The sequence below is a fragment of the Hemiscyllium ocellatum genome, chromosome 10, assembly GCF_020745735.1.
Source record: "Hemiscyllium ocellatum isolate sHemOce1 chromosome 10, sHemOce1.pat.X.cur, whole genome shotgun sequence".
Taxonomy (NCBI): domain Eukaryota; kingdom Metazoa; phylum Chordata; class Chondrichthyes; order Orectolobiformes; family Hemiscylliidae; genus Hemiscyllium; species Hemiscyllium ocellatum.
In genome coordinates, this window is record NC_083410.1 from 2,923,932 (window position 1) to 2,936,328 (window position 12,397).

The window sequence follows — 12,397 nt, forward strand, 5'->3', positions numbered from 1 at the left end:
GACATTAAAACTCAACAGAGCTTGCCCGAACTGTCACTATAACAACTGAAAGGAATGGGGATTTTCCCCGTGTTTTGCTGTGCCAGTTTTTGCTCAGTGTACACCGCTCCTCGCCGCACTCGGGGAGTGCCTCAGTTTCGAGGCTTCCCTCTCAGGGAGAAGATGGAAAGCAAAGACGTCACATCATCCCTCGCAGGTTCATAACCTCAGTTTGTAATAGAGCAGCTAGTACTACTGGGACACAATTTATTGCACAGGACCACAGCGTGCTGCACGGGACCACAGTGTGCTGCATTGGACCGCACCGGACCACAATGTGCTGCTTGGGTCTGCACCAGACCAGAGTGTACTGCATGGGACTACACAGGACCACAGCGTGCAGCACAGGATGGCACCAGACCACAGCGTGCTGCATGGGACTGCACCGGACCACAGTGTACTGCATTGGACGGCACCAGACCACAGCGTGCTGCATGAGACTGCACCGGGCCACAGTGTACTGCATTGGACGGCACCAGACCACAGCGTGCTGCATGAGACTGCACCGGGCCACAGTGTGCTGCATGGAACTGCACCAGACCACAATGTGCTGCATGGATCTGCACCAGACCAGAACGTGCTGCATGGGACCACAGTGTGCTGCACGGGACTGCACCGGACCACAGTGTGCTGCATGGGACCACAGTGTGCTGCACTGGACTGCACCGGACCACAGTGTGCTGCATGGGACCACAGTGTGCTGCACGGGACTGCACCAGACCACAATGTGCTGCATGGGACCACAGTGTGCTGCATGGGACTGCACCGGGCCACAGCGTGCTGCATGGGACTGCACGGGACCACAACGTGCTGCATGGGACCGCACCGGACCAGAATATGCTGCATGGGACCGCACCAGACCACAACGTGCTGCATGGGACCAGAACGTGCTGCATGGGACTTCACCGGACCACAATGTGCTGCATGGGACCACAGTGTGCTGCATGGGACTACATGGCATTGCAGAGAACAGTGAGAACTCCTACAGTATGGAAACAGGCCATTCAGCTCAACACGTCCGCACCAACCTTGCCAACAGCATCCCAGCCAGACCCATCCCCCTACCCGGTCCCTGTAACCCTGCATTTCCCATGGCTAACCTACCTAACCTACACATCCCTGAACACTATAAGAAATTTCCCATGACCAATTCCTAACTGGGAGCATGTAGCTGATTGGTCTGTGAACCTGTGATCAGATTTGATAACACTGTCCTTCTGCCTCGTAATAATGAGGTGAGTATTCAGAGGGAGCTAAATAACTGTGGGAGTGTGATCAAGAATCAGAATTCCACCAGCTCAAGATCAGTCTCTCTGTTCTCTGCAGTCAAACAACACTTTAAACCTGAAGAAAGTCAGCTGATTTCTCCTTCAGCTGTTACTGTAAGCTGCAACTTTTAATGAATCAGTCAGGGAGCTGGTGTTAGTGTGAATCAGTCAGGGAGTTGGTGTCAGTGTGAATCAGTCAGGGAGCTGGTGTCAGTGTGAATCAGTCAGGGAGCTGGTGTCAGTGTGAATCAGTCAGGGAGTTGGTGTCAGTGTGAATCAGTCAGGGAGCTGGTGTCAGTGTGAATCAGTTCCCCCTGTGCCTCCTGTAAATAAGTGAAAGCATCTGGAGAAGGAAGATTGAGAAACAGCGTCTGAGCAGCACAAGCATCAAATCAGAAACCCTGTGGACAGGGAACTCTGACCTGTCTTCCCAGTCTTTCCCGCTGTCCACAACACCAATGTTTTAACTGTCTCTGTTTATGTGTGAAAAGGAGAGTTTATAAGACAGTATGAGTTTTAACTGGGAGTATTATATGTTAACAGCTCATCTTTGTTTCCCTGGAACTGGATTCTATTTCTTGGTAATAAACAGGACCTCTTGTTTGGGAGAGAAACCTGGTCTGTGCTCTCTGACAATCTGGGTCTTAGAATTAGGCAACTGTGGAATTGTTAAAACCTTTAACTTTAGATGGTAACTGCTGAATCATGGGACTTCATTTCCAGCATGCTGTCCCAGTGAGGTCTAAGACATGTTTCCTGTCTCTACTCTCTCTTAATGCTCTAACCATTTTCTGTCAAGTTACCCAGTGTGTTCCCGTTAACTTCGGGAAAAACCCTCCCTTTGACAAACAGTGAGACAAGATTGTGGAATGAATAGGTTCCTGGAAAAAGTGGTTATCTACCTTCATACTGTCCTGCAGCTGTTTCGGGAAGAACAAATCGAGACCAACCTCCTTCCTGCAACAGAAAAGAAACCTTTGGACAGTGTGGGCTTATATTATGGCTGCATCGTCCAGGAAACATCAGGTTACACACTCAAAGGAACAGACAGAGCATTCACAGGAGACCCTGTCACATCTGGGTGAGGACCCAGACTTGGATGGAGTCCCTGTTATACACGAGGGAGTTACACTCTGCTGAATGGAACAACAAGAAACCATTGTACTAGTTCAATGGAATCAGGATCTGGACAGGACTTCCAAATCACCTTTTCTCCAAGACCAGCTCTCGAGATCAGAAACGCGGGCAGATCCCCAGGGAGCCCTTCCTCAATCCCCTGGTTGTCTGAACAGAATGTACAAACCAAAATCCCAACAGACCCACACTTACTCCAACAACTCAAAATTGGATTTCTTCTCCAGCGCCTTCGGGGGCATGTCCTTATAAAACCTCCTGAGAACAGACAGTAAAAACAGAAAAAAATTATTCAAACCTTCAACACTACAAGGTTAGAAATTCACATGAAATTGTGGATCGATTCCAACAGTGTGAAGGAGAGGGGTTACTGAGAGACAGCGTGAAGGAGCTGGGATAACATCAGTAGAGACACAGTAACAAAGGGCACTGGGGAGTGGGGGTGGTGGGTGGGGGAAGGTAGGAATGTAGTTCCTGTTTGAATAATTTATTGATGGCGTTAATTTGACCTGATGCACTGTGATTGTTGCTGAATTAAAGCTTGGTTGCTGTGTGAAGCCGACACCTCCTAGTAATGAGCTGGAGATTGCTGCCAAAAATGCAGTAACATTTTAGCGTGAGCGTGACGATGTTTTCAGCGTGAACGCGACGGTGTTTTCAGCGCGAACGCGACGGTGTTTTCAGCGCGAACGCGACGGTGTTTTCAGCGCGAACGCGACGGTGTTTTCAGCGCGAACGCGACGGTGTTTTCAGCGCGAACGCGACGGTGTTTTCAGCGCGAACGTGACGGTGTTTTCAGCGTGAACGTGACGGTGTTTTCAGCGTGAACATGACGGTGTTTTCAGCGTGAACGTGACGGTGTTTTCAGTGTGAACGTGAAGATGTTTTCAGTGTGAACGTGACGGTGTTTTCAGCGCGAACGTGATGGTGTTTTCAGCGTGAACGTGACGGTGTTTTCAGCGTGAACGCGACGGTGTTTTCAGCGTGAACGTGACGGTGTTTTCAGTGTGAACGTGAAGATGTTTTCAGCGTGAACGTGACGGTGTTTTCAGTGTGAACGTGAAGATGTTTTCAGTGTGAACGTGACGGTGTTTTCAGCGTGAACGTGACGGTGTTTTCAGTGTGAACGTGAAGATGTTTTCAGTGTGAACGTGACGGTGTTTTCAGCGTGAACGCGATGGTGTTTTCAGTGTGAACGTGATGGTGTTTTCAGCGTGAACGCGACGGTGTTTTCACCGTGAACGCGACGGTGTTTTCAGCGTGAACGTGACGGTGTTTTCAGTGTGAACGTGACGGTGTTTTTAGTGTGAACGTGACGATGTTTTCAGTGTGAACGTGACGAGGTTTAACACAGGCCAGTTTCCAGCTGATTGAGACAATAAGACCTAGATCCCAAAGGTTCAGTTCCCATCAGCTTCTGGCCTTATTTCTCCAAATGTGGAGATGGTGGAAAGCTGAGTGAACCCACAGAAGAAGAGAAAGAGAATGATCTCAAATCTCGAGCCAACACGTTGAGGATTAAAATGTGGCTTGGAGATAGCTATTGTTCTCTGTCCAATTCCCTTATCAGGTTGGGAACCCCCAAGTGCACCAGGTGTGGGATACAGACAAAGGAGCTCTCCCTGATGCCTGAGCTTCCCATTGGCTTCAGGTGGATACGGAGGATGAGCTGGTGGCCAGCACATTGCTCCATGTCAGACAGAGGGAGCCTTACCTGATCTCTAGGCAGCCCAACTTCATGGCTATGTCCTGATCGACTTGAGCAGCAACTTCCTGCATGTAGTCACTGCGTACCTGTTGAGACAGTGTCAGCAAATGAGACTCTCTGTGATCCGATCAACAGCAATGCACACTGGAGGGCTCTAGAACCCTGAAAGCACCAGGTCAACCAAAATGGGAGAGTAAAGCTCGGAAGACTGCTCCACTAAAATGTTGGATGTTTTCAGTGGGAATGTCAAGATGTTTTCAGTGTGAGAATTATTGGGCTGTCTTTGCTGAGGGCTGATTTGTGGGCTTTAAGTAAGTGCTGTTACCCAGCAGGTTATGAACTGAAGTGATGGTATGGGTGGGATGCTCCTCAGAGGGTAGATGCAGACTTGTTGGGCTGAATGGCTTCTCTCTGTGCTCATTCTATCAGGTTCAAATGTACCAAGATCTGGACAATATCCAGGCTTGGGCTGAATCCCCCGCCATTGACATCCTAGGGGTTACCATTGACCAGAAACTGGTCATAAATCAAGTGGGTACGAGAGCAGGCCAGAGGCTAGAAATACTGCAGCAAGTAACTCCCCTCCTGATTCCCCAAAGCCTGTCCACTACCTACAAGGCACAAGTCAGGAGTGTGATGGAATACTCCCACTTGCCCTGGATGGGTGCAGCTCCAACACTCAAGAAGCTTGACACTATCTAGGACAAAGCATCCCGATGATTGGAACCACATCCACAAACACCCACTCCCTCCACCACCAATACTCAGGAGCAGCAGTGTGCACTATCTACAAGATGCACTGCAGAAATTCACCAAAGATCCTCAGACAGCACCTTCCAAACCCATGCCCACTTCCAAATTAGAAGGACAAGGGCAGCAGATACATGGGAACACCACCCCCTGCAAGTTCCCCTCCAAGTCACTCCCCATCCTGACTTGGAAATATATCATCTTTCCTTTAGGGCCCTGAGTCAGAATCGTGGAATCCCCTCCCTAGAGGCTTCTTGACTGTGCCTTGTAGGTGGTGGACAGGCTTTGGGAAGTCTCACTCACTCCAGGATTCCCAGCCTCTCATCTGCTCTTGTGGTCTCTGTAGTTATGTGGAGAGACCAATTCAACATCTGATGACCTCTCTTCCTGATTATCAAGGCAGCTGAGGGGTGACTTATAGAGGTTTACAAAATCATGAGGAGCATGGATAGGAAAAGTAGAACAAGGTCTTTGGTCCAGGGTGGCAAAGTCCAGAACTTGAGTCCATAGGTTTAGGGTGAGAGGGGAAAGATTTAAAAAGGTCCGAAGGGGCAACATTTTCACGCAGAGGGTGGTGTGTGTATGGAATGAGCTGCCAGAAGTAGTGTTGGAGGCTGATACAATTACATTTAAAAGGTATTTGGATGGGTATATGAATAGGAAGGGTTTAGAGAGATTAAGGCCAAGGACTGGCAAATGGGATAGATTATGTTAGGATATCTGGTTGGCATGGAGGAGTTGGATCGAAGGGTCTGTTTCCATGCTGTACATCTCTATGACTGTGGTTCACGAAGGCAACTCACCACATCCTTCTCAAGGGCAACTATGGATGGGCAATAAATACTGGCCCAGCCACTGATACTCCCATCCCATGGAGGAAGTGTTAAAATGTGTTTGCTGTAACAAGCCTGATAGCAGCCACTTAGCTGTGTAATGTAGGCCAGTGCTGTATGTGTCACTGAGGATGTGGTCACTAACGTGTGAATGAAAGACAAGAACAGAAACTGCTAACGTGACAGAAAAAGCAGAAAGGATACAATGCAGAGCTCTATCCAAGTGTGAACCAACCTTCACACCTCACAGTTCCACACGAGCCGAGGTTTCTGAGAACAGGAAAGCCAGCTCTGTGCTTCCATCAGAGAAACGCAGGGGAACAGTTAGTGAATGTGCTGCCTGACAAACCAACAGGAAACAATCTCACTCTCAACCGTCTTTCTGACAAAACAATCTCGTCAACGAGAACCTGTTTTACACTCAGGGTGATGGAATGTTTTCATGAAGGAGCTAGGTATTATTCCCAGAACCAAGGGATCAAAGGGCTCGGGGAGAAAGCAGGAACAGGGAATACAGATTGTCAGCCATGGTTAAGGTGAATGGTGGAGCAGGCTCGAAGGGCCGAATGGCCTACTCCCACTCCTATTTTTGATGTTCCTGCCCATCTGGCACACTAGTACTTACAGATTGCCATCCTGAAAACATCACCTTTATATCAACTCTCTGTCTACTAGTTAGCTGATCCTTTATGTATGCTAATATGCTACCCTCTAACATCGATGGGGTCTTGGCTCATTAAGGAGTCTAATGTGCAGTAGCTTATCAAATACAGTCTGTAAACACAAAGTTATTCCACCTTCTGCTTTCTTGTAACCCCCTCAAATAATACCAGTAAAGTCATCAGGCATGACGCAACACTGCTCAATCATATTATGCATTTCAAAATATTCCGTGATTACATCCATCACAACAGACTTAATATTTTCCCAATTACAGACAGAAAGCTAACTGGCCCAGAGTTACTTGCTTTTTGTCTCGTTCCCTTTTTCAAATGCATTGGCAGTGTTCCAATACTCTGGGCTTTTTCTGGAATCTAAGGACTCCAGGAAGATTGCTGCCCGTGCATCCAGATCGCTGCAGCTATGCCCTTTAATATTCTACGATGCATCCCATCAGGCCCAGGGGATTTAGTGGTCTTTAATCCCATTAGTTTCCCAAGCTTCTTTTCTCTAGTGATAGTTACTGAATGTATCCCCTTCCTGCCTTTCACCCTTGAATATCCAGTAATTTTGGAATGTTAATAACATCCTTTGTTGCAAAATATTTATTCATCTCCTCTGCCATTTCCTGCTTCCCCATTATTATTTCTCTCTCAAAATTTCTGTTCACTTTTGCCACTCTCTTCCTTTTTATATATTTAAAAATACATTTGCTGTCTATCATGATATTACTGTCCAAATTGAATTTGGACAGAATTAGCTTTCCTGTTACATGCAGTGGAATGGGTACCATAACTGTAATGTCGTCAATTTGATGCAATGTTAGGTATTGGCTACTGAGAGACAGATACTTCAATATGGGGTACAGATTTGAAAGACTTATAAGGAAATGTTCTGCACAGAATAAAGACGTTTTGTTTATAAAGTACTTGAATTTTAGTCTTTCCACCAAGTCTGTTCCAGCACTGAGCCTCCAGACTGCACAGGGCCAACTCCTTACATCATACTGGCCTCACTGCCAGTCCACAGGCTCCTCCACTCCAGAACCCCATTCCCTGTTCCGGCCTCCACTCTGGGACCCCATTCCCCACTCCAGCCTCTGCTCTGGGACTCCATTAGTATTAGAAATAAGATGGATGAGCTTGAGGCTCTTTTGGAAATTGGCAGATACAATATTGTGGGGATAACTGAGACGTGGCTTCAAGTGGACAGGGCCTAGGAAATGAATATTCAAGGCTACACGTGCTATCGTAAGGACAGACTGACGGTCAGAGGGGGTGGGGTGGCCATGTTGGTAAGGAATGATATTCAGTTCCTTGCGCGAGGGGACGTGGAATCAGGGGATGTAGAGTCAGTATGGATAGAGCTGAGAAATACTAAGGGTAAAAAGACCCTCTTGGGAGTTATCTACAGGCCCCAAACAGTAGTCTGGATGTCGGATGTAAGTTAAATCAGGAGCTGAAATTGGCTTGTCCCAAAGACGTTACTACAGTTGTTATGGGGTATTTCAACATGCAGGTAGACTGGGAGAATCAGGATGGTATTGGACCTCAAGAAAGAGACTTTGAGGAGTGCCTCCGAGATGGATTCTTAGAACAGCTGGTGCTGGAGCCGACCAGGGAGAAGGCAATTCTGGATCTGGTATTGTGCAACGAACCAGAATTGGTCAGGGACCTCGAAGTGAAGGAGCCATTGGGAAGTAGTGACCATAATACAATAAGCTTCAATCTACAATTTGAAAGGGAGAGAGTACAATCTGAAGAGACAATTTTTCAGTTGAATAAAGGGAACTATGGAGCTATGAGGGAGGAGCTGGCCAAAGTTCAATGGTGCAATACCTTAGCAGGGATGACTGTGGAGGAACAATGGCGGATATTTCTGTGTATAATGCAGAAGTTGCAGGATCAGTTCATTCCAAAAAGGAAGAAAGATCCCAGGAGGAGGCATGGGTGGCTGGGGCTGATGAGGGAAGTTAAGAAATATATAACGTTAAAAGAGAAAAAGTATAACATAGCAAAGATAAGTGGGAAAACGGAGGACTGGGAAGCTTTTAAAGAACAACAGAGGATTACTAAGAAGGAAATACGCAGAGAAAAAATGAGGTATGAAGGTAAACTGGCCGAAAATATAAAGGAGGATAGTAAAAGTTTTTTTTAGGTATATGAAAGGCAAAAAAATGGTTAAGACTAAAATTGGGCCCTTGAAGACAGAAACAGGGGAATATATTACGGGGAGCAAAGAAATGGCAGAATAATTGAATTGGTACTTCAGATCTGTGTTTAGTGGGGAAGACACAAGCAATCTCCCTGAGGTAACAGTGGCTGAAGGACCTGAACTGAAGGGAATTTATATTTGCCAGGAATTGGTGTTGGAGAGACTGTTAGGTCTGAAGGTTGATAAGTCCCCGGGGCCTGATGGTCTACATCCCAGAATACTGAACGAGGTGGCTCGAGAAATCGTGGATGCGTTGGCGATTATTTTCCAGAGTTTGATAAATTCGGGATCTGTTCCTACAGATTGGAGGGTGGCTAATGTTATACCATTTTTTAAGAAAGGTGGGAGAGAGAAAGCAGGAAATTATAGACCAGTTAGTCTGACCTCAGTGGTGGGGAAGATGCTGGAGTCTATTATAAAAGATGAAATCACGACACATCTGGATAGTAGTAACAGGATAGGTCAGAATCAGCATGGATTTATGAAGGGGAAATCATGCTTGACTAATCTTCTGGAATTCTTTGAGGATGCAACTCTGAAGTTGGATGAGGGAGATCCAGTAGATGTAGTGTACCTGGACTTTCAGAAAGCTTTTGATAAAGTCCCACATAGGAGGTTAGTGAGCAAAATTAGGACGCATGGTATTGGGGGCAAAGTACTAACTTGGATTGAAAGTTGGTTGGCTGATAGGAAACAAAGAGTAGTGATAAACGGCTCCATTTCGGAATGGCAGGCAGTGACCAGTGGGGTAACGCAGGAATCAGTACTGGGACCGCAGCTTTTTACAATATATGTTAATGATATAGAAGATGGTATTAGTAATAACATTAGCAAATTTGCTGATGATACTCAGCTGGGTGGCAGGGAGAAATGTGATGAGGATGTTAGGTGATTACAGGGTGACCTGGACAGGTTAGGTGAGTGGGCAGATGCATGGCAGATGCAGTTTAATGTGGATAAATGTATGGTTATCCACTTTGGTGGTAAGATTAGGAAGGCAGATTACTACCTCAATGGAATTAATTTAGGTAAAGGGGCAGTACAGAGCGATCTGGGTGTTCTTGTACACCAGTCAATGAAGGTAAGCATGCAGGTATAGCAGATAGTGAAGAAGGCTAATAGCATGCTGGCCTTCATAACAAGAGGGATTGAGTATAGAAGCAAAGATGCTCTTCTGCAGCTGTACAGGGCCCTGGTGAGACCACACCTGGAGTACTGTGTGCAGTTCTGGTCTCCAAATTTGAGGAAAGACATTCTGGCTATTGAGAGAGTGCAGAGTAGGTTCACGAGGTCAATTCCTGGAATGGCGGGATTACCTTAACACTGAAAGACTGGAGCGACTGGGCTTGTATACCCTTGAGTTTAGAAGACTGAGAGGGGATCTGATTGAGACATAGAAGATTATTAAAGGATTGGACACTCTGGAGGCAGGAAACATGTTTCTGCTGATGGGTGAGTGCCGAACCAGAGGACACAGCTTAAAAATACGGGGTAGACCATTTAGGACAGAGATGAGGAGAAACTTCTTCACCCAGAGAGTGGTGGCTGTGTGGAATGCTCTGCCCCAGAGGGCAGTGGAGACCCAGTCTCTGGATTCATTTAAGAAAGAGTTGGATAGAGCTCTCAAGGATAGTGGAATTAAGGGTTATGGAGATAAGGCAGGAACAGGATACTGATTAAGGATGATCAGCCATGATCATATTGAATGGTGGTGCAGGATTGAAGGGCAGAATGGCCTACTCCTGCACCTATTGTCTAATGTCCATTCCCCGCTCCAGCCTCTGCTCTGAGACCCCATTCCTGCGCTTCGGCCTCTGCTCCGGGACCCCATTCCTGCGCTCCGGCCTCTGCTCCGTGACCCCATTCCTGCGCTCCAGCCTCTGCTCTGGGATCCCATTCCTGCGCTCCAGCCTCTGCTCTGGGACTCCACTCCCCCCGCACTGGGCTGGCCTGGGACTCACCAACAATGCCCTTTGTTCCTGTACACCCCTCCAGATAAATTTAAGTTAAAGTTTGAAAAAATAATACTGCAGAAAGACAAAGAGAAAAACAGAAAAAGGAAACGAACAGGTGAAGCAGAGGAGGCTGCTGCAGAACCTTACTGTGGCATCATCTTAAAAGCAAGCTGGAGATGTATTTGAAAGGTATAGAGTTAGAGGGTGACAGAACTAGGGCTGGAGAGTGGGACTAGCTGGGTAGCCTTTCAGGAGCTGGTACAGATATGATGGATCAAATGGCCTCCTTCTGCAACATAACATTCTATCATTTTATGTGCAAGTTTACTATCAAACTTTATTTCTTCCTCTTTATTTATCTTTGGTTGTCTTGCTGGTTTTTTGAAAAATTCCCAATCCTCTGGCCTATCACTAATCTTTGCTGCATTGTATGTTTCTCTTTCCCTTCCAATTTGATGGCATCCTTAATTTCCATGGTTAACCATGGTTGGCCTATCCCCTTCCTAGAATTCCTTTGTAATTACCCTTAGTTCAGTTTAATCCAGTCTTTTCTGAGCCATGTTCCTCCCTCTCCAACTGAATGTTACATTATGCTGACTGCTTCCTAGGAGATCATTGACTTTGAAAGTATTCATCAAACCTGCCGCATTACACATCACCTGATCCAAATGACTCTGATACCACAACATGTTGTGCCAGGAAACTGGGTGCACTCTATGATGCCTTCCTTGTGGCTTCCTCAACCAATCTGATGATCCCAACATTTACAAAGATTAAAGTTACCCACAAAGAATGTACTGCCTTTGCTACATCCCCTTGTCATCTCTTGATTTATGGATTAGTGGTGCTGGAAGAGCACAGCAGTTCAGGCAGCATCCAAGGAGCAGTTAAATCGACGTTTCGGGCAAAAGCCCTTCATCAGGAATAAAGGCAGTGAGCCTGAAGCGTGGAGAGATAAGCTAGAGGAGGGTGGGGGTGGGGAGAAAGTAGCATAAAGTACAATAGGTGAGTGGGGGAGGGGATGAAGGTGATAGGTCAGGGAGGAGGGTGGAGTGGATAGGTGGAAAGCAAGATAGGCAGGTAGGACAAGTCCAGATAAGTCATAGGGAGAATGCTGAGCTGGAAGTTTGGAACTAGGGTGAGGTAGGGGAAGGGGAAATGAGGAAACTGTTGAAGTCCACATTGATGCCCTGGGGTTGAAGGGTCCCGAGGTGGAAGATGAGGTGTTCTTCCTCCAGGCGTCTGGTGGTGAGGGAGTGGCGGTGAAGGAGGCCCAGGACCTCCATGTCCTCGGCAAAGAGGGAGGGGGAGTTGAAATGTTGGGCCACAGGGCGGTGTGATTGATTGGTGTGGGTGTCCCGGAGATGTTCCCTAAAGCGCTCTGCTAGGAGGTGCCCAGTCTCCCCAATGTAGAGGAGACTGCATCGGGAGCAACGGATACAATAAATGATATTGGTGGATGTGCAGGGAAAACTCTGATGGATGTGGAAGGCTCCTTTAGGGCCTTGGATAGAGGTGAGGGAGGAGGTGTGGGCGCAGGTTTTGCAACTCCTGCTGTGGGAGGGGAAGGTGCCATGATGGGAGGGCGGGTTGTAGGGGGGCGTGGACCTGACCAGGTAGTCACGGAGGGAACGGTCTTTGCGGAAGGCGGAAAGGGTTGGGGAGAGAAATATATCCCTGGTGGTGGGGTCTGTTTGGAGGTGGCAGAAATGTCGGCAGATGATTTGGTTTATGCGAGGGTTGGTAGGGTGGAAGATGAGCACCAGGGGCGTTCTCTCCTTGTTACAGTTGGTGGGGTGGGGTCTGAGGGCGGAGGTGCGGAATGTGGAAGAGATG

At 47.3% G+C, this 12,397-nt stretch overlaps 1 protein-coding gene across 2 annotated transcripts in view; it reads right to left on the reverse strand.

Annotated features, from left to right (window-relative positions):
• Window positions 1-12,397, reverse strand: part of ptk2ba (protein tyrosine kinase 2 beta, a) — a 156,554-nt gene that overhangs the window by 73,620 nt on the left and 70,537 nt on the right. For both annotated transcript variants that reach the window (XM_060831190.1, XM_060831189.1), the window contains exons 5-7: window positions 4,156-4,235; window positions 2,637-2,699; window positions 2,210-2,264 (exon numbers count right to left, since the gene is read on the reverse strand). In XM_060831190.1, the coding sequence (XP_060687173.1) occupies window positions 2,210-2,264; window positions 2,637-2,699; window positions 4,156-4,235 (198 nt within the window). The remainder of the gene's footprint in view (window positions 1-2,209; window positions 2,265-2,636; window positions 2,700-4,155; window positions 4,236-12,397) is intronic.